This window comes from Paroedura picta, chromosome 9 (assembly GCF_049243985.1).
Source record: "Paroedura picta isolate Pp20150507F chromosome 9, Ppicta_v3.0, whole genome shotgun sequence".
Classification (NCBI taxonomy): domain Eukaryota; kingdom Metazoa; phylum Chordata; class Lepidosauria; order Squamata; family Gekkonidae; genus Paroedura; species Paroedura picta.
In genome coordinates this window covers 19107374-19129193 of record NC_135377.1, presented here as the reverse complement: position 1 = coordinate 19129193, position 21820 = coordinate 19107374, and the positions used below count along the sequence as shown (strand labels likewise).

General features: G+C 39.8%; 1 protein-coding gene across 1 annotated transcript; it reads left to right on the top strand.

Moving 5' to 3' along the window:
• Positions 1-63: 63 nt before the first annotated feature.
• DCAF13 (DDB1 and CUL4 associated factor 13) lies at positions 64-21217 on the top strand. Its single transcript, XM_077351740.1, has 11 exons — positions 64-317; positions 2903-3102; positions 4670-4777; positions 5712-5801; positions 6271-6426; positions 7321-7398; positions 9239-9321; positions 10431-10595; positions 15129-15264; positions 20201-20364; positions 21022-21217. Exons 1-11 carry the CDS (start codon positions 248-250, stop codon positions 21107-21109), a joined length of 1338 nt encoding a protein of 445 aa, XP_077207855.1. The 5' UTR covers positions 64-247; the 3' UTR covers positions 21110-21217.
• The last annotated feature ends 603 nt before the right edge of the window (positions 21218-21820 follow it).

The window sequence follows — 21820 nt, the reverse complement described above, 5'->3', positions numbered from 1 at the left end:
AGGCGGGCCCTACCGGAAACTGACGGGCAGCTTGACCACTTAGAACACAGCATGGCCTCCTCCTCGGCGCCTAATGGGCGGGATTAGGAAAGTGAAGCGTATTTGCTCACGTGACTGTAGAGAGGCCGGTTTCCTCACCTGTGCCGGCTGCCTTCACCCGGAAGTTGTTTCTGAGGCTGGCTGGCTCTAGGCGCCTTAGTGGAGGGGCAGACTGTAAGCGGAACGGCCGCCCTTTCCCCCGCGGAGGATGAAGGTGAAGGTGTTGAGCCGGAATCCGGATGACTACGTCCGCGAGACCAAGCAGGACCTCCAACGGGGTGAGCTCTCTGCCCAGAAGGACACGTGTCTCCGACTCGCGAGTCAGGACTCTGGCACAGGCTTCCTCGAGAGGTGGCGGCTTCTCCTCTGGAAGTTCTTAAGCAGAGGCTGGGTAGCCATCTGACGGAGAGGCTGATTCTGTGAACTTCGTCAGTTGTGAGTGGCTGGGCAGAAGGGATTGTGTCGCTGCTTGGCCCTTGTGGCCCTTTCTGGCATGGTTAGGAAAATGCTGATCGCCACTTTGGAGTCAGAAGGCGAATTTCCCACACACTAGACTGGGGGGCGGGGATCATCTGCACGTGGAATTAGGGTCACTGAGAGGGCAGGCAGTTGTGAATGTACTCCTTGTGCAGGGGATTGGAGTAGATGACCCTGGAGGACCCCTTCAACTTTGGATTCTGTAGAGTTCCATCAAAGTAGTGCTCTGTTGTTGTTAGGTGCGAAGTCGTGTCCGACCCATTGCGACCCCATGGACAATGATCCTCCAGGCCTTCCTGTCCTCTACCATTCCCCGGAGTCCATTTAAGTTTGCACCTACTGCTTCAGTGACTCCATCCATCCACCTCATTCTCTGTCGTCCCCTTCTTCTTTTGCCCTCGATCTCTCCCAGCATTAGGCTCTTCTCCAGGGAGTCCTTCCTTCTCATGAGGTGGCCAAAATATTTGAGTTTCATCTTCAGGATCTGGCCTTCTAAGGAGCAGTCAGGGCTGATCTCCTCTAGGACTGACTGGTTTGTTCGCCTTGCAGTCCAAGGGACTCGCAAGAGTCTTCTCCAGCACCAGAGTTCAAAAGCCTCAATTCTTTGACGCTCGGCCTTCCTTATGGTCCAACTTTCGCAGCCATACATTGCAACTGGGAAGACCATAGCCTTGACTAAACGCACTTTTGTTGGCAGGGTGATGTCTCTGCTTTTTAGGATGCTGTCTAGATTTGCCATAGCTTTCCTCCCCAGGAGCAAGCGTCTTTTAATTTCTTTGCTGCAGTCCCCATCTGCAGTGATCTTGGAGCCCAGGAAAATAAAATCTGTCACTATCTCCATTTCTTCCCCTTCTATTTGCCAGGAATTGAGAGGGCCGGATGCCATGATCTTTGTTTTCTTGATGTTGAGTTTCAAGCCAACTTTGGCACTCTCCTCCTTCACCCGCATCAACAGGCTCTTTAGTTCCTCTTCACTTTCTGCCATTAGAAGTAGTGCTCTAGGGTGAAGCTAAATAATAATGGTTTCTTATTGTGACTTGGTGGGCATTGAAAGTGCCGTAAGGGGTGCTACTTGGCAGTGATGGGATGCTGGCATGGTCATGGAGCACTTAAATCAGCTGTGTACTGAATCGGATTCAGAATTTATTCTCTTGTGGTCCAAGACAAGCCATAAAACAGCATAACATTCAGAATATAAAATACAACCTAGAGTGTAATATAAATTGCTAAAGCAAACAGTAAAATATGTTACTTAAGTATGGGGAACAAAATTTGAGTCTAATGGCACCTTTAAGACCAACTAAGTTTTATTCAAGATGTGAGCTTTGTTGTATGCACGTAAAAACTCACACTTTGAAGAAAACTTTGTTGATCTTCAAGGTGCCATTGGATTTAAATGTTGTTCTGCCACTTCGGACCAACACGCTTACTCACCTGAATCTAGGCATTGGGAGTGTAGTAGCATTATAGCCATTGTTTCCGAAGCTTCATTGCCAGGCTACCAAACATAGCCAGTTCATTGCTCTATCAAGGCTGATATTCTCTACTCTGAGTAGTAGAGGCTTTCTGTGGTCTCAGGTGGGGGAATTTCACATCATTATCAACAACAAGATCCTTGGGAATTGAACCTAGAACCTGCTGCTAGCAAAGCAGATAAGACTGAGCCTTTCATGAGTTTTTGAATGCCAGTTAAAGAGGGAGGGAAGGAGGCATAAGAAGAACCCTGCAGCATCAGACCCATTGTCCTAATCTGGTGTGCTGTATCACACAATGGTCTAGACCAGTGATCCCCAACCTTTCTATCACCGGGGGCTGGTCAACGCTTGACAATTTTACTGAGGTCCCGGGGGGTTAGTCTTTTGCCGAGGGACATCACTGCCGCCTGAGTCCCTGCTCCACTTGCTTTCCTGTTGGCGCCCCAACTTCCTGCTGCCCGCTGGGGGGTGCTGCCAGCAGCAGCTGTGCAGTGCCATGTTGAGGGGGAGCCCTAGCCATGGCCGCTGCTGAGAGTACCAAAGATGAGGCAGCGGCAGAGTAGCAGGGCAGCAGCCAGGGATGAGAGCGAGGAGGAGCAGCAGCCTGGTACTGACTGATCTACGGCCCGGTACCGGTCCCCGGACCAGGGGTTGAAGACCACTGTTCTAGACTGTTGTCCTTGCAGGCCAATGAATGATTAGCAGCCAAGGTCCTATGATGATGACTCGTATAAACAATATATAAACAAAATATGGTTATTTTCAACTTTTCTATTGAAAGTTATTAAAGCTGAATTTATGTAAGAAAAATGTTTTTTCCTCTCTGATAGTGGTGATGTAACAGCATAAAAAACAGAAACATCTTTAAAGCGAGAGTTTCTTCCTTAAACATATTCATGTTAATATCTTAGTTCCACGAAATTATGATCCTGCATTACATCCATTTGAAGTTCCAAGGGAATACACAAGGGCCCTGAATGCTACAAAGTTGGATCGTGTGTTTGCAAAGCCTTTTATTGCATCATTAGATGGTCACAGGGATGGAGTTAACTGCATGGCTAAGCACCCGCAGAGCTTGTCTACAGTTCTTTCTGGTGCATGTGATGGAGAGGTAAGAATAATTTTCAGACTGTTTAAACTCTCTGGAAAAGAGTCTGTCTTATTCTATGGATACTGTACTATTTCAGTTAAAGAAGCAAAAATTCCTTGTATTTCATTAAAATGTATTCCTATAACTGCGTGCTGGAGTGTTGATCTAAAGTGTTAGAGCACCAGATATGTACAAAAGAACAAAACCCTTTTTATTTACTTTTAAAAATTAAGTGGCCAAATAAAACTTTTCCATTTGAACTCCTGCCACTAAATACTCTTCCTGTAAATGTTCAGTTTTAGTTGTCTGATTTACCAAGTTACTTAACTCATCTAATTTTCTAGTTCTTCAACATAATAGCTTACTGTATTGGAGGTGAGATTTGCTATATGTAGTGGCAATGTTAAAGTAATATTGTTGTATTTATTTATGTTATGTTATTTGTAGTCTACCTTTCTCACTGGGACTCCAGGTGGTTTATTACATAGAATAAGTCAGTATAATCAGCAGAGTGGGACATCCAAAAGTCAATGTAATAGGCATTTGGCTTCTACACATCCAGAAAACCAGCCAGAGGTGAAGCAATATATACGTTATTAACATGACATGTTAAACAAAGGCAAAAATTACTGAGCAGGATCTTATTTAAAGCAACAGACAGTATGTTCCATATACAGGCCTTTCTCTGAGCCACATTGTTGCAGTTCAATTCTATTACAAGTGCAAAATGTCTGCTTGAAGAATTCAACTTTGCACAATTTGCAGAAAGCTAGGAGGATGGAATTCTTTTTGACCTCACCAGGCAGATCATTGCACAGGGTAGGGGATGCAACAGAAAATACTATGTAGGTTTTCCCCATAATATTTGTTTATTTTGTGTGTTTTAAAATTTCCCGTCAACCGTTTCCAGTCTTTTTTTTTTAATTGCATAAAATCCTAAAGGAATAAACAATAGGAAACACCCCCCCCCCCCAATTTTCAAGCAGCCCCAACATAGTAATCCAGTTATCTACATCAAAGGTTCCCTGGAATGGTATGTCTTTAAACCAGTTTGGCAAGCCCATAGGGATGCCATCACTATTAATTCTTGGGGAAGAGTATCCCATAAGTTAGGGGGATGGAGAAGAAAAGCCCCTCCTTTGGGTCCCAGATTGCCAAAATTCACTTAAGGCTGGTTTCCTTGGGAAAAGAATATACAGCTATGTCGGCCCATGCAATATCAAAGTACCTTTCATTGTGTGAATGTAAAGTGCTGTCAAGTTACAGCTGCCTTACGATGACCCCAGCAAGGGGCCTTCAAGGCAGTGGAGAAGCAGAGACAATTGCCTTCCTCTACCATGTTCCTTGGAGATGTGATAAGACTGGACTATGCCATGCTACCTTCTCTCTAACATCTTTCATTAGTACCAACGAAATTGATAGAGATCATAATGTAAGCTTCTGATCCCTCTTATGTGTTGCAAGTTCCAGGTTAGACGGTGAAGATGGGATCAATCGTTTAACTGAAGCATACTGTTTTGCTGCAAAAGCAATATTATTACTGAATTGATATTGATTCTAGTTGGGAAAATTTTGGCTGTTTTAACAGGTTAAAATTTGGAACTTGATGAAGCGCGAATGCATCCGTACGTTACAAGCGCATGAGGGCTTTGTGCGAGGAATGTGTGCCCGCTTTTGTGGTACCTCTTTCTTCACGGTAAGTATACTAGAGAGCATGGAGGAAGGGTGCCTGAACGCTGCCTTACATTATCACCTCTTAATTATCTTTCTGTATTCTTTTTCTTCTATGGTTTTCCATTCTGGAGTTTGTTGCCTAGATAATATTGTTCTGCTTATTTTATCATTCCAAAAACCCCTCACTTGAAGTTTATTTTTTTGTCCTGGAAAAATCTTGAGCTCTTATTGTACCACATGAAGTCCACTTTCCGGAAGCTTTGTGCAGTCAAGACAGCCCTCAGTATTTTTCTGCTGTCATTGCCTCTCCTAGCAACTAGGAGAAGGAAGTGCAGTCCTTTCTCTTCAGATTCCAAATCAGCAGCAGCATTATAGAGTTAATACCCAAATATGCCTATAGCTCAGCATATCATAACAGTGTGAGAGCGCTTCTGTACAAATAATACTTTCCTTCATTTAGCTGAGAATTTGTTTTCTGCCTCTTGAATGGAGTAAGGTAGCATAGGGTGCAGCAATGTGCAAATTAAGTTGCAATTGTTCTTATAGAAACCCAAAATATTTTATACTTTTCCACTCCATTGGCTAAATACTATAATTCTGTGTGCTAACTAAGGTATAAATGATGCATTTAAAATGATTAAATCACTAAAATAAGTTTGTGTGATCAGAATGTAAGTAATGATCAAAATTGGAGTCCAGTGGCACCTTAAAGATAAAACAATTGTTTAAGGGAACATTTCATCAGATGAAGCTCGCATCAGCTTTGATTCACAAAAAGATTTACTGGTTAGCCAGTAAAGTGCTATAGGACTCGTGTTGTGTTTTTACTACTGCAGACTAACCACTTGAAACAGTTTAGTGAAAATCTAGTGGGGTCTTTCTTCCTAGTAAATGTGTAGGATTTGGTTGTATTATAAAGATAATTTTAAATCTTTCTTCCACTCCAAAATTATTAGGTTGGTGATGATAAAACAGTGAAGCATTGGAAGATGGAAGGGCCAGCTAATGGCGAACCAGAAGAACCAATACATACAATTCTGGGAAAGGTATTCATTTACTATCTTGTTTTCCTTTAAGACCAACAAAGTTTGGTCTTAAAGCAATCGATTTTGCTTCCCCTCCCCTTCCAGTCATTTCAGGCTGATAGCTGAGAGGTATGTAATTGAGGGAGCTGAAAGTAGTTTCAGCCCGCCATTTTGTGGTTTGTTTTTTGGGGAGGATTGGGTTGACTTGGTTTGGGGGTTTGGAAACACCCTGAACCAAAGCAGAATTTTCTGATTCACACCCATCCCTAGTTACTAATATTGCTATAAACAGGAATATTGCTGATTTTATTGTTTTAATGGTTTTATTGCTATATTTGTTTATTTGGTGAGCCATTTTAAGCAGGTTTCTGGAGGGGCATCATATCAGTTTTCTAAATCAATACCTATAATTTTATATTATAGCATTTAAGCCCAGGCTGTCCATGCATATAAAATCAATTGTTAATGACTGTCCCTCTTTATTTTAAAGACTGTGTACACAGGAATTGATCATCATTGGAGAGAGCCTATTTTTGCCACTTGTGGTCATCAAGTTGATATCTGGAATGAACAAAGAACCAGTCCATTATGTTCTTTGACTTGGGGAGTTGATAGCATAAGTAGTGTTAAATTCAATCCAATTGAGGTAATAATGTGCTTCTGTACATTTCATTACAACTATTGTGGTAAAATGTTTTAGTGCAAGCAGCATGGTAAACATTAATGCAAGAAGAACTGGAGTCCACACTGGGAAATTATGACCCAAATGAGGAGAGAACAGAGGATAAAGGGAGGATAAAGATAAACAGAAGGAATGAATAGAATAAAAGGCTGTGGCAGATCAGACAAGGTTGCACAAATGGGTCGGGGTGGATTTTGAAAGGAGAGGTGGTTGGAAAGGAAGGGGGTGAAGAGCAACAATATGATGGAAAGTGGAACTTGAAGGGGAAAAGCAAAGATACACCTGTGAGAACAGCACAATCAGGACTGTGCCTAGCACAAGCTCACGCAGCTGGCTGCATGTGGCAGAGTGGGGAATTAAACCTGGCTTGCCAGATTAGAAGCTGCCACTCTTAACAACTATACCAAGCTGACTCCCTTATGAACTTGGTCATGCCCCATAGGGCTTACATACTGCACATGGCAAGGTCCTTTACTGAAAAAGGAAGGTGTACTATCTCTGGTTCCCATCGTAGAAGGAATAGGTAGGAGGGGTGGTCTCTGTCTCCATCAGTCTCTGTTTGAAGCTGCTTCTGTGAAGATGAATGCTGGCAGATTCTGGCTTTGGGCCAAAACTTGACCCAAAAACTCACAAGTAATGGGAATGTAATCTGAGGGGAAGAGGAATAGATTTTGGCTTGAATCCAAAGATATCTTTCTAGGGGAAGGAGGGGAAGGTAACTGAAATTTACACTCTTTAAATTAAAAGATCCATTAGTTGAAACTTTTCCTATTTGTAATATATCTGTTGCCTCTCAGCACTGGAAATTTGCTTAAAGGATCAATGTTTTCTGCCTAAGTAGTTCACAATGTTTTTCAGATGTATCTTTTGGGCAGTTGTGCTTCAGACAGGAATATTGTATTATATGACATGAGACAATCAACAGCGCTGAAGAAGGTAATGTATGTTCTAAAACTGTTTGTGCGCGCAATCTCGTTGCCTTATTTTAAAGAAGACCCTTCTGTGTCTCAGCAGATTCTTCTAAATGAAACTTCCATAGGGATCCTGTGTTTTATGGCAAAGATAGTACAGCTAATACCTTTGAAATACTTCTACATGCCATCAAAATACATTCTGAAAGCTGTTAATTAAAATATTATAGGTACGGATTAAAAGGCTCCTCCCTCCTGTTCTACAGTCCCCCTGTCTTTTGTCTCTGTGGGCCAAGGTCTGTTTTCTTCAAGAGTATGAAAAGCATTTAGTATTTTCTCCGCTGAAATGAATTTGTTTTCAATATAGGAATAGTTTAACATTCTTTTAACATTAACATTAGATTATAATGTATTTAAATACTATGCACTGAAAGTTAGTGACAATTATTAGCTAAATACAAGACAATGGTATGCAAATAGTTCCTTTGTATAATGGGAGATTAGAAACGCCTTCAAGGTTTCGTAAAGAAAAAGAACTTGAGAGTAACAGACTTTCTTCCTTGGATTACCATCTCCCAGCTGTCGCTGCTGTTTACTGTTGCAAAGGTCTCCTTTCAAGTGGGAGCATATAACATATGCACTGCTTAATACTTTGCAACTAATCAGCCTCCCACCAAGGAAGAGTCAGACTAGAGCAAGTTGTCACTTTTATCCCTTCAGCATGAGGATCAGGTTAGTCTCTTGCAGAGCCATCTGGCTTTTTACGAATTTGGCCATAGAATTTCTGAGCAGCAAAGCAAATCGCTGCCAGTGTGTAGGTGATAGTATATAAGTGGGTGCCCTATAAGGACTTGTGGAAAGCATTTCATTTGCTGGCTGTATCCCACTCGACACTCAATTTCCCCCTTTCCTGCTCCTTTTCAGTCTCCTCCTCCTGCCTTGGAGGGCTGAGCTGTATATATAAATTCAATACAATAAAATAAAATATCATGGTTGTCTACCAATCCCAAATGGCCACCATGTCTAGTCTCATAAGATTTCAGTAGGCAATAAGCTGTGGGTTTCTGCTTCTATTATGTGACATTGTTTGACCTGCCAGTATAATTTTTGTTAAGATTTCAGGTTTTTCTAATAATCTGTGGCTTCCCTCAGGTTTGTAGAGAATCCCATCCTATTTGCCCCAGTCCCAATTGCGTGGATTTCTGATTGACACTCTACTGCCAAATTCAGAATCAGATATAACAAATTAGATATGCAATTTTACAGAATTAGATATGTACAGCGATCACAAGCATTTTTAACAACAATCTTAGGAAGTTGTTTTTCAGTAGGTAGCTTGCGTAGGTGATGCATATCGGGTCATAAACTATAGTTGTCTTCAGTATTTGTTCTAGGTTGCAGTACTGTCATGGAGTCTTAATGAGCCCCCATGTTTTGTTCTATGTGTTGGGTATGTCTTTCCATCTGATTGCCTCAGTGCCTGTATTTTGGGATTGGAGATATTTAAGTCAGCATGTTATGCATGTTGCAGTGACCAGTTGTGAAAGCTGCTTTGTATACTTACTATATTTTCATCCCAGCCTTCCTACAAGGGGTCGTGATAGTGTATATTGGTTTCCTTCCCTCCATTTAACCTTCACAACAATCCTATGAGGTAGGCTGGGTTGAGAGAGGGTGACTGATTCAAGGTCACCCAGCAATTGTAATAGTACAGTGTGATTTTGAATCTGGATCCTAGGCCAGTATTTTAACTATTATATAATTTTAAATGTTTTTTTTTTTTTACTATTTTCAGTCCTTGTATAACTTCTGTTACAAATAGTTGAAAAATCCTTTTATTCTTCCCATATTTAATTTTTTCCAAGGTTATCTTAGATATGAGAACAAATACTTTGTGCTGGAATCCTATGGAAGCTTCCGTTTTCACTGCAGCGAATGAGGACTACAAGTAAGAATGATTTCAGATTTTGCTTGCTCACTACGTAGGCTTCTGCCTTTTCGTCTGTCTGAAAATTATATTTTGATTTATGAATCCTGTAACTCTTATCTGGACTCCTTAGGTGTACCCAAGTGCTTGGGCATGTCCAATGGGATTTTTTCCTACTTTGAACTGTATACTCCCATGCCATTATCGAAAACTCACCTTGTTCCAAAGTGTGCTTCCCAACATGGGGCTTACTGTCCCAAACAACCAGAAGCACAAGTCCTCTGTATTATGTAGATCCAGCTCTTGTTACCCAGCATGGTCTAAGAGATTTTATTTATTTATTTATTGTATTTCTATATCACCCCCCCCTGAGGCTCAGGGCAGTTTACATACAGTACAGATAACTCAGTAGCTTTAAAAAATAACAATGTAGTGATGACAAGGTTAGATTTATCAAAGCATGTTCATTATTTCTGGAACTTAATCCTTGCTGCAAATCAATGAAAATAAGGATCCCAAGTATTTCTTATATAAACACATGTAATTATCCTACCAAGTCCTGCTGAGATCTAGATGGCTTCTCTTTCCGTGGTAATCTTGTCACGGCCTCTCAGGTTAATCCAGAATCCGTTTAAACCAGAATACTTGGATTTAAGTGATTTACCCTGTGATTCTTAATCCACCCACTTAGAATTAAGTTCTTTTGAAAGTGGTGAGGCTTAGCTTCCACAGGATGAGTTTTGAACAAGGCTGCCAAGTTCATTGAAGTCTTAGTGGCACTTGGTTTGGTGAAATAACTTCTGTATGTTTTCCTTCAATGCCAGCTCTGAATCCTGGATGTAAATTCTTTATTCCAAGATAGTATGGTTATGGTCTACCAGCTGATGTGCATCTGAGCTGTTGTCTTTTGACTGCTTGAGTTAAGCTACAGTGCTAACAATACTTACTGAATAAAATGGACCTGACTTCTGAGTAAAAAAGGATTTTACTGGCAGATATTATTAAATGAATGAACAGGCATGAAATGTGGGGTACCCTTGTCTAGATTATTTGAAAACCTGTGTCAAGATTTGACTGTTGAAAAATATGTAATAATTGAGAGTAATGCCTTTACTGCTTTTCTTTTGTAGCTTGTATACTTTTGATATGCGATTTCTTGACAAGCCTCTAATGGTTCATATGGATCATGTGTCTGCGGTCCTTGATGTGGATTATGCTCCTACTGGGAAAGAATTTGTGTCTGCCAGCTTTGATAAATCTATCCGCATTTTCCCTGTAGACAAAGGTCACAGCAGGTCAGTGATTTTACAAATAAGCTTCTCTTGGGACCCCTCCTCCTCCACCAGCAGTCCCAACACTCCCATGAACTCATTCAGTGTGAATTATACTAGATTTCCTCCTACAGTATTCTGAGAGGGGAGCAGAAGAAACAGATAGTTGCTTGAATTTTTTTACATTGATGGTTACTGAAATTCCACTTTAGCAAAACAATAGAATTTTGTAGCAAGCAGGCTAGATTTCTCTGTTTTTAAGCCTTTGATTTTTCCTGACTAGCTATTCATTTGGTGGTACCTCTGATCCTGAAGCAGTTATTTTGGCTGGAATCCGAAGAGCAACTTGAGTATAGGTTGAGGACTTGCGCTCACCTGGTGGGATTCCAGTTCTTCCCCTCCCCCAAATCCTTTCACTTTCAAAGGTCTTTTTGTACGCAATGTTAGTGGGTTTCTGTACAAGAAAGCAGTCCAAGTTTACCCCATTAGTTGGGGTACTGAAATTAATACGGCTTAATATCAATGGGGCTTATTTCCTCCTTGTGTTGAGTGATACAAATAATGCAGCAACTGGGGGTTAGGACCCCTTCGGTGGTCGAATGACCCTTTCCCAGGGGTTGTGGCAGGGCAAGAAGCTTTGCCGGGGGCGCCATCCACACAACAGCCTTGTGGGGTAGAGCGAGATAGAGCATTTGTCTGTCTGGAGCACCAGAAAAGAGCGAGATCAGCATGGTGGGACAAGAGGCAGAACTGAACTGAGAAACCCTGAAGAAAAACAATTTATATACAATAATGAACAATGCATCTTCACGCCATTGGTCAGTTTTGGTTTAATTTCTGTTAAAGAACACTTGCATAATTTTATGGTTGGGGGTCACCACAACATGAGGAACTGTATTAGGAAGGTTGAGAACCACTGAAATAATGTAATTCATTTGTGGTAATGGACATCTTCGCATGGCAGTGCTGGATACCAAAAAGTCCGAGGAGCCTGGCTGTGCTGAGAGTTGAAGACTGAGTTTAAAATCCTGGTAGCCCTTGGCCATGTCCTCTGCTTCTGCTGGTATAGGCCTCTCGGCCAAAGCCTAAATGTTTAGCATTAGTGCCGAGTGGCGCTGCAGAGGTTGTTTTTGATCTAGCAGGTTTCCTTCGTAGTTTCAAGGACTGGGATGCCATGGTTAATTTCATGTTCCTAATTAAACCTTGAGTTTGAAACATGAGAAGATAAAGGAAACAAACGCTTTTATTAAGTTCATTGTAAGCCCTTGGCAACCAAGCCAGGTGTTTGTATGATTAAATGAAAGAAGTTATTCACCCATATGCTATTGTGTTGCTCTTGTCCTTGAAGAGTGAATTTCAAAACCTGTAATGGATCTGAATGATTCGTAAAAGAAAATGTTCTATGAAGTTGCATAAACTGATCTGGATAAATATTTTTTATTTAGAAAAACAGATAGTGGTATATAAGTATCAATGAAAGAAAGAGCAGCTGCACAACAAATAATATATATCAAATCATAAACTATTAAAGACAGAACAGGAAGAAAGTTTTTCCCCCAACATCCCTTCACCATAATCCCCAAAACATTCCCTACAAAATATAATATCTTACTTCAGGCATTTTAAATTTCTAATTTTGCAGCTATATTATATCATTATTATTACATATATCCTGTGTAATTTCTTCTTTTTACATATTTGCCACATTATACACAGTTTTTAAAAATATATTTAGCTCACATTGAAAATAAAGATATTTTTGTTCAAAATATTTTTCTTATGCTTTTATATTCAAAACTTGTTTGTTTATTTATTTTGGGATTTATGTACCATCCCTCTTGGTTGCCCTTCTCGGGGCAGTTTACAAGAACGATGTAAAGCCACAATTTATTACTGTTGCATCAGCCCTAGTTCCTTAGATCAGGGGTAGTCAACCTGTGGTCCTCCAGATGTCCATGGACTTCAATTCCCATGAGCCCCTGCCTTAGATCAAGATTATAGCCACTAAGATGTTAGTTATTAAATGGAGGACAGGGAGGGAGGGAGGGAGGACAGAGGGGGCAGAAGAGAGGCCCAGGATTTGCTATAGGTCTTCTAGCTATTTATTTAATTTATTTATTATATTTCTTACCTGCCACTCTCGGCACACCACCTCGTGGCAGGTTACAACATAAAACCCCCGCAACAATAAAACCCCATTAAAACAATACAGAACAATACAAAAACCAAGATGGCAGTAAAAACAGTCCTTCCCCATAACGGTACACCTGCTACCAGGCAGCAGAGGGCTAGCTGGTTATTAGGTCTGGTGGAAGAGCTCTGTGTTGCAGGGAACTCTTTGAGAATTCCCATTCTATTTCTGCAATATCATACATTTATATGCATTACAATATATTTTAATGTATTTTTAAAGTGTTTCTCATTCTTGATTTATGTTGTACTTACATGAGAAACAACCCATCCCTCACCAGATTTCAAAATTGATCTGTTTCTCAAGAAATTTGTTACGTTTACTATTATTGCATAGTCAGAAAGTTTATTTCCCTATAAACTTAGGCAGACATCCCATTTCCATTTTGCTGTGTAAATGATTCTAGCAGCTCTCTCCATATATTCATATAACTCTTTCAAAACCTTTGGTAATTTATTTGCCAATATTCCTAATAACACCACCCTGAGCCAATCCTGGAAGGGCAGTATATATATTTTCTAATAAATAATAATAACGTTCTTAGCTTTCATGAGGAATTTAAACTTTAATATATTCTGCGTTTTCCATGAATTTTCTCCCAGTATTTTGATTTTTTACAAGTCCACCATATATGATAAAAGGTTCCGTTTATATCATGACATTTACAATGTTTTCCTTTTTAATTTTTGTCTACTTTTTCAATATCCTTTTAAGTAATATACCTTCTGAAAAACATTTTATACTAATTTTTTCTTAATGCCTAACTGGCTGTTCCCCTTAGCTGTTCCCTAAACCTCAGTGGGCTCTAATGCCTCAAAGTCTCCCCTCAAAAGCAGCCATTTTTCTCTGGGGAGCTGAGCTCTGATTTCAGGAGATCTCCAGGCTCCACCAGGAGATTGGCTATTCCTATATTGGGGATGATCTTTGTGGTTTGGAGTGGGGTCTCAAAGCTGTGCAATGCCTCAGAGTCTGCCATCCAAAGCAGCCAATTTCCCCTGGAGAGCTGATCTTTATAGTCTGGGAATGAGCATTTTTGGATGATATGCATTATGTACGTGAAATTTCCCTGGCAAAACGCATACCAGGTCACTGGCTAGTGCCCATTTTCTTTAAGGGTGCAATTTCTTTAAGGGTATAACCCAAATGAAAATCTTTGTAAATGGTATAATATTGTTAAATCATTAGACAATAACTTAATAATACTTGTACTCATATAGTACAATCCTAAACAGAGTTAAACCCTATTAAATCCACTGAAGTCAATTGGCTTAGAAGGGTTTCATTTGTAAATGCGTTTACTTGGAGCTGCGTGCTTAAAATCGGAACAAAATGCTGGTATAGTTGAAAGATTTGCTTTGTGGACAGCTTTTTAATGTAATGAACTTTCTTGAATCTGTGGACACAGAGACCTGTTCTGTTTTGATATGAGCCAATTAATGAAGGCCCAATAAAAAGCATACCCAAGTAATGATTAAAAATTTTTTCTGAAGAATACATTTTTGAGCATCTGTTTGCACAACTCTTTGAGTCCATGGAAATCCTTTCCCCCCCATCAGCTGGTTTCTGTAGTAGTAGTTCAGTACACAGCATTAGACCTACTCTGTTGTGGTAGTGTATTTGGGTCTGCTTAGAGTGCAGAAATGAGAATGGACCAGGGCTCAGAGACACCTGAAATGGCTATCAGGATAAAGATCAGTGTCTAAACCAGGGGTGGCCACCTGTGGAAGCAGTTTTTGAGAGCAGGTTCATTGTGTGGACAAGTTAGAGCTTATTTGAGCACAACAGGCTCAAGAATATGAGTTCTAGTGATTGTTCCTTAGCTTAAAAATGGTGGGGGTGGACCCAGAAATGTTAGTGTAGCTCTGTTGGTATAATGGGTCTTACTTCCCATCATTTGTCTTCAGTCTTCCTTACCAGCTAAAAATCTCTTCCTGAAAGCCAGGGGGTCCTTGAGAACTGAGGTGGCTGCAGCTTCAGTGGAAAATTGATGAAAATCAAATATTTCCTTTTGTGCATGGGGAAGTACATCTTTGGATCCAAACCAGTATTACCCATGGGTGGTTGTTTCTAAAAACATTTTCATTGTATTAGGAATATGCAAGTTGGAACTGCTGAGGATTTGCAGGGAGGGGGGTTCTTAGCCGTAAGAGATTTGGCTCCCTCCTGTATGTTATCTTTATTTATTTGGATTTGGATTTTTTCCCCCCTGCAAACTGAAATTTCTCAGTCCGTGGGATTTTTGTTCTGCATTCTGGGGTCAGAAGTAGATTAGAATTATCACTGAGCTATGGATGAAAAGGAATTACATGATGAGTTGGAACTGGGGTTGGAAGAAAACTTCACTGTAATGTTTCTGCTTGTTTTAGGGAAGTCTATCATACGAAGCGAATGCAGCATGTCATTAGTGTCAAATGGACATCTGATAATAAATATATCTTGTGTGGTTCTGATGAAATGAACATTCGACTGTGGAAAGCTAATGCTTCTGAAAAGCTTGGTGTGGTAAGTAGCCGTAGATTATTTCTTCTTTTACTGTTTTGCAAATTAGAAAAGCATGTGGTAGGCTCAGACAATCAAAGCTAATATTGGGCCAATGGTGCAATACCATGTAACTAACTCTATTTAGAATTCTGCTGCTAATCTCCATGAATTCATCTACAGGTTTTTTCAAAGGCTGCTAAAGCTAGTAGAGATTGCTTGGTGTTCCTGTTTACTGGATAATCTCATGTTCTAATAGCCACCCCTGCTTGGTTATCTCCTCCCACCCACCTTATCCTTGGAGGTTATGCTTCACCTTTGATTTCTTGGTTAGTCTTTTTTTGAGGGGTACCATCTTACAGCTCTGATACCCTTTCGATAGGGAGGGCGTAACATCAAAACTATCCATGATATTTTGGATGTGGGAACGCTGCTTGATAGAATTAATTGATAAAATAGTAATTACTATAAAATAACACTGTAAGCTCATTACTACCACATAAGCCTCCGGGGAGGGCGGTATAAAAGTATGATAAATAAATAAAACAGGCCGATATTCAGGGACTTCTAGCAATGTAACAAATGTAAGTTACTCTAGTGAAATTTCCAAATATGGATGTGATTGAATCAATTAAATTAATAAGAGAGACTAATTTGGGCTAAGTGACTTTATTGATTGATGAGATGTAATTGGATAGACTTATTCCTTTGCAGAAGAAAGGATTCTGAAACTGTTAATACATTTATATAGTAAATATTCTCAAACAAGTTTATCTTGCAGGGTTCACAGACATTCATGTTCAAATGTATCCATTTGATTATTAACTTATGTGCTGTGATGACTCTAACTTTAGGTATTTCACTGAAGTTTCTTTAAGCAGGTATCTGGAGAAGCAGGATACAAATATTCTAAATCAAAAGTAGTCAACCTGTGGTCCTCCAGATGTTCATGGACTACAATTCCCATGAGCCCCTGCCAGCAATCTGGAGGACCACAGGTTGATTACCCCTGTTCTAAATAACTGCCTCCCTTGTTATCTTGATTGTATAATGTGGTACCAAATGGAATTCCATATGGAGATAGATGACAGTAGCATAAAAGTGGCTATTTATGTTGTTGGGCACTATTCTTGGTGTGGAGGAGGGGACCTCCAATCCATTCCTTGTGGGCTCCCCATCCCCCAGGAGCAGTGTTTTGGGTTCGTTTGTGGTGGTGGAGGGGAATCACACTTCCAGTGATAGAACTCAAACTGTCCATTGCTTCTGTAGGCAAGATCGAGGAATCTTTAAGCTATAGCTGTCAAGTTACAATGCTGTGTTAAGCTATCATGTGGCAATGTAAAATGAAGAGCAGAAATGACCAAAACTGTGGGGAGGATCATGGTATCTTAATTGTACTTGGACTGCAATTTGGAAAGAGACAAGACATTTTGAAAAATAGGGATAGCTGAAAATTCTACATCTTTGCAGGGTGCTTCATCTTATACAAAGCTCTACATCTTATACAAACTATATATAGTTTTCCTATGATTATTAAATAATTGAGTTGGTCAATAGGTTTACAAGATTTCACAAGATCTGATAGGTGAGAGGAATCCTGCTTTTTAAGAATGGAGAATCATGTCTCAGCTAAAGTTATGAGGTTTGTTGTTGTCAGCCATTCCGTCATGTCTGACTCCTGGCGATCCCATGGCACAGCTATAGATGTCCTTTTTTCTTTCTTTCTTATAACAGTTTCTCCTTATGCTTCTGCAATATCTTCATTAAAATTCTAAAAGGGGAAAAAGCAAGAATCTTTATAACAAAAAAATGCCTTGCATATTAAATAAGCATTAAGAAATAAGAACTTTTCATAACTATTTTTTAATCACTATAGACTTCTCCTTTGTTAGGCACACACTGCAGAACAGCGGTTCTCAAAGGAGGGATTTTGTATATTCCGAATTTTGTCTACCTGGTAGATTTTTTAACTGTGCATCTATATAGCTAATGTTAATGTTTTAAAAACTTTGGCATCAGCTGGCTCAAATGTCAATGTGGCATTAACATGTAGACTGGAGTGTCTATAGCAGGTGTCTATGGTATAATAGGACTCTTTTAAGAGTATTATGGATGTCAGGTGCAATCCATGCCTAATTCCTAGACCTTGTAATTGCTTTACTTCTAAATATCACGTGAAAATGGTTTAAGTATTTTTATAGAGGTCTTAAACTCCTTGTGGTTTGTTGGGGTGAAAATCTTAGAATGTCTCTCATAGCTACTATGTGCAAAATCAGGGAGGACACCTTGTGATAGAGGAAGAATGGCAGACAGTGCCTTATGGAGCAAGTTATGAGTGCCGTGCTTTATAAATGAACAAGACTGTGTTTCCGGAAAGGGCAAGGTTCTGTTAAAGCTGCTACCCTTTTAAAAGTAATTAACATAAAAGCCTTTCAGTTTGGAGTGCATTAACACTTGTGCAATAAGAGCACCTGTAATGCACTGCTGACTAAAGAGGCTGTTATAGAATGTCTCAGTTAAATGAGCAGGGCAAAATATTTCATGTAACTTATCAGGATTATTGCATTTCTTTCCTTAAAATGTCCAGCAGTGATGAACTAGGATTCATTTATTTTACTGTGAGGACACTGTATATATGTATGTAGGACAGGACACTGAATATATGTATGTATAACCTCGAAGGGAGACTCCCTTTAATTATTGTATTATCATTAAGGGCCTGGCAGTCAGGTTTTCCAGCCACCTACATTCTGACTTAGTAGGCAAAATTCTTGTTCTTAATTGATTGAAGTAATACTTTTAATACACCGTTCAAGGGAAACTAGCTGTGTTTATGTTCTTTAGTTAACCGTGAAAAGAAGCTAGGTGTAAGAGTAGGTGTTTCCAGTTATTCCCTTGCAGTACTAATTCAGAATCTTCCCTACCCACCCCAGGAAACTAAGTTAATGGGACGAAAGGTAATCCTCACTGAGCTGAGCAGCTGAAAACCGAAAACAGGATAAGAAAATGTGCCAAAAAGCCATTTCACAGAGTGTTGTACGTTTTAAATGTAAAGATTTATGTTGGATTTGTTGATTTATGTTGGATTTGTTGATCAGACCAATGGTCCATCATCCTGTTTTTGACAGTGACTAACCAGTGGCTCTGGAGGGTTGACAACAGGGCAGAGAAGCCGAGAATTTCCCCTGTTGTTGACCCCTGACATTGGGATTCAGAGATTAGCTGCCTCTGAATGTGGAGGTTCCCCTTGGTCACCATGGCTAGTAGCCACTGATAGACCTATCCGCCCATGAGTCTATCTCCTTCCCTTTTATCCCCTTATTCCTGTGGCCATCAGTACATCCTTTGTCAGTAAATCCCACATTTTAATAACTCTCCATGTAAAGAAGTATTTTCTTTTGTCATGAATCAACTGCTTATCAACTTCATTGAATGCCCTTGAATTCTAGTATTCGGGGAGTGGAAGAATAATTTATCTTTGTCAACTCTTTCCATCCTATGCATTATTTACTTACTTACTTACTTACTTATTCACATTTATATACCGCCCTCCCCGAAGGCTCATAATAAAACTTTATTATGTCTGCCTTTAGTCTTCTCTTTTCTAAATTGAAAAGTCCTAGACACTTCGGCCTTTCCTCATAGGGAAGGTGCTCCATTACCATCATTATCTTGATTCCCCTCCTCTGCACTTTTTCCACTTCTGCCAATGTCTTTTTTTGAGACGTAGTGACCAGAACAGTACACAGCTTTCCAAATGAAGCCACACCATAGGAGCATTATAATAAAAGCCCATGTGGTGGACCACTCATCTTGAGATTCTATCAAAAATAGTGGTGAGAATTTAGTTTGCGAATGGCAGTTTGCTGTTCAGATCTAGCTTATCGTTTGTTCTTCCTTCTCTCCACCGTATTGTTACATATAATCCATATATACCTTTGTATATATCTGCAATGTTTGATCTTTTCTATCCTTGTATTTTTGTCAGCATCTTATTTGCCAGTTCAGGCAATGTCAAAGACCTGTTTTAGGAACTGGAAAAAAAGCTGCTGGCTAATGAGCATTCTCCTTCTGTCCACTTCACTGGTGTGGTGTACGGAGTCAAACAAGAATCTGGGAGACCTGGGATCATTCTGGGGGCAATCTCTTTGTTACCCAAATCTATGTTACAGAGTTGTGAGGATAAAATAGGTCAAGAAGAACCATTAACACTGCCCTAAGCTTCCTGAACAAAAGGAAGAATAAAAATCTGAAGAATAAAAGGGAAGAATAAAAATCTTCTGCAGTTGCCCCCAATTTGGATAAAATAAAGACTTTTTTGCATTACTTCTGATTCTTGTCATATTGGTTTAAAATTAATGTGGATACACTCCTGAATTCATTTTGAGAATTGTTTTGAGTCTCAAAAAAAAAAAAAAAAAAAAAAAAGTGGGGAATGAGGAAGGACATTCACAATTTTGGCCCCTAAATCCTGGCTTCAGAGTTAAATCCATACCAAATCAGAGTGGACCTAAAAACGTGGATGTGTTTCCTTCTTCTCAGTCTTTACATTCCCATAGTGCTTGCTGATCTTTGTTCTATTGTTGGTAAATAGGAAGTTGGTCATTCAAGGGACTATTTCTAGACTGTTGATTCCAAAGGACAAAATAATTATCATTATCTAAGGGTTGCAGGAGTGTCAGCAGACGCACCAGTTTCCTTCTTTTGTTCAACAGAGAATCAACTCCTAGGGAAAACTTGTGTCCAAACATGAGTGACACGTTTCTAGGGTGGCTTCCTCCACCATCTTTGCACTGTGTGGGATTGCCCATTTTAACTCTGATAGTTTCCCAGTTCTGACTTGCCTCATTCTGCTAGAACTTTCACCTACGCCTCAGTGCCCAGCAGCAGGCACATGGAAATGATGCTTCATGAACAGTTGCCATTTGCAAGGTGTTAACCCTGGACTCTCTTTTTCTAGCTTAGTCCCCGAGAGAAAGCAGCTATGCTCTATAACCAAAAACTGAAGGAAAAATTCCAGCACCACCCCCAGATCAAGCGCATTGCTCGCCATCGTCACTTGCCAAAGGTCATCTACAGCCAAGCCAAGGAGCTACGCATCATGCGAGAAGCTCGTCGGCGAAAGTACATTTCTTTCATTTTATTTTGTTTCTTTTGTGTGTCTTTATTTCTTTAAAACAAGCAGCTACACTATTGAATAGATGTAGAGAGTGCATAATATTTCTTAAAACCAGCTCAGTACTGTAATAAAAGACCTAGGCAAACTTTGGAATATGATCCATGGAAGTTGTTAAAAAACATACCTGGAAGGCTTCCATGGGGAAGGCTTTATTTAATGGATAAGTTTTAGGGTAAGAGGTCGGTCTAGATAGCTCATTGGCTACTTTCCACCCCCCGATTTTGTGTTATTATTTATTTGCTGAATTATGCATTTGAATTGGCTAAACCAGCAGAGTAAAAATGACAGACCAGATTGGTGATTATTCTTTTCTTTCTGCAGGCATCTTAATACATGCCAGTCCTTAAAAATAGTCAGAAAATACTGAACATCCTTAGTGCTTTGTGAAAAAAGTAATTTGTGTGCAATTATTTTAAATTAGTTGTCTTAAGGTTGTCATTAGCCTGTGATAAATTGGTAAAGATCCTAATATAAAATATAGTGTGTGTGTATTTAGCAACAATAGAATACCTATGCTCATAAACTAAGCAACTAGGCAGCTACTCTCTTCTTGCCACTTAGGGCTATGAGTAAAAATCTCATTTTGATCTTTCTTCTTCTAGGGAACTGAACCGGCGGAAGCACAGCAAGCCTGGATCCATACCAGTCATATCAGAGAAGAAGAAACATATTGTGGCTGTAGTGGAATGATTTACATGGTTACCCATTTTACTGTTTGTCATCTAATATAATCCCTGATCCATTGCTACCCAGAAACTATCCCTTTTTGGACATTATTAAAAAAAATTCCTAGAAGAACTTGTGTCTTGACCGTTTTTAAGAACTCCAGTGATCTGCTACTCTCTTGCTCCACTGGTAATCAATTTTTGCCACGCTTGAAAAAGACAGAGGTGTTGTGGGTGCTGCTTCTAGCTTACTAAAGAAGGTGATCTGCCTCTGTGTTCCATAGCATGGAATGTACAACCACGGGATAGTAATTTCTTAAAACATGAGCAGTGTTCTCATTAGATATTTTGGCTAACCAATATCCTACATGCCAGTGTACCACTTAGAGAATGTTGCAACATAACCCAAACTCAACATTAAGGGACATATTTTTCTTTTCCATCCTTTCCAACTGCCGAAATAATAAGGGTACTTTCTGTTATTGAAATGTTGAGCAGACATCTGTCAGCAAATGGTTATAATTCAGGCAGAACAATGTGCATTAGATTTCTGAATGTGGTTACTGGCAAAGCTTGAATTATGATCCTGATAAAAAAAAATTCAAAAGAGATGAGTGGGCTTTTAACTTTCAGACTGATATTAGTGGGAATTAAACATGCTTTTAAGTAGGTGGCCAATATTGGTATGGCTGCCTACGCATTTATACATTAATCTTGTTTGTGAAAGCGTATGGTG

Excerpts from the sequence above, each read along its gene's own strand:
- DCAF13 (XM_077351740.1), top strand. The coding sequence starts at position 248 with ATGAAGGTGAAGGTGTTGAGCCGGAATCCGGATGACTACGTCCGCGAG. Across the intron at positions 5,802-6,270 it reads TACATACAATTCTGGGAAAG|ACTGTGTACACAGGAATTGA; the intron begins GTATTCATTTAC and ends TTTATTTTAAAG. Across the intron at positions 6,427-7,320 it reads TTAAATTCAATCCAATTGAG|ATGTATCTTTTGGGCAGTTG; the intron begins GTAATAATGTGC and ends AATGTTTTTCAG.